Below are 248 nucleotides of genomic sequence, written 5' to 3'. Positions count from 1 at the left end.
CTAAGGGCGCGCTCGCACGCGCCCGTGGGAGCTGAAACGCACCCCGAGCTCCTGGCACCTACTGCTGCTGTGCAGCAGCACACACAGCACAGCAGCAATAAACGAGGAGAGAAACACACTTACATCGTCTTTGGCTTGGAAGAGGTATTCGTTGCCATCAGTCAATCTGGAAAGAAAAGAGCCGTCACAAATCCAGCTTAGCACTAGTCCCACTGCTCCCACTCTGCTGGTGTGGCTGCCGCACTCCC

General features: G+C 56.9%; 1 protein-coding gene across 1 annotated transcript in view; it reads right to left on the bottom strand.

Annotated features, from left to right (window-relative positions):
- Window positions 1-123: 123 nt before the first annotated feature.
- LOC103777025 (spectrin beta chain, non-erythrocytic 1-like) overlaps window positions 124-248 on the bottom strand; it is a gene marked incomplete at both ends in the record, with an annotated part of 13,104 nt that continues 12,979 nt past the window's right edge. Inside the window, one exon of the mRNA XM_008944563.1 lies at window positions 124-166. Coding sequence (XP_008942811.1) covers window positions 124-166 — 43 coding nt within the window. The remainder of the gene's footprint in view (window positions 167-248) is intronic.

This window comes from Merops nubicus, unplaced genomic scaffold (assembly GCF_000691845.1).
Source record: "Merops nubicus isolate BGI_N331 unplaced genomic scaffold, ASM69184v1 scaffold42077, whole genome shotgun sequence".
In the NCBI taxonomy this organism is placed as follows: Eukaryota; Metazoa; Chordata; class Aves; order Coraciiformes; family Meropidae; genus Merops; species Merops nubicus.
Note: the sequence above shows the minus strand (reverse complement) of the source record. Positions and strands in the feature narration are given on the sequence as shown.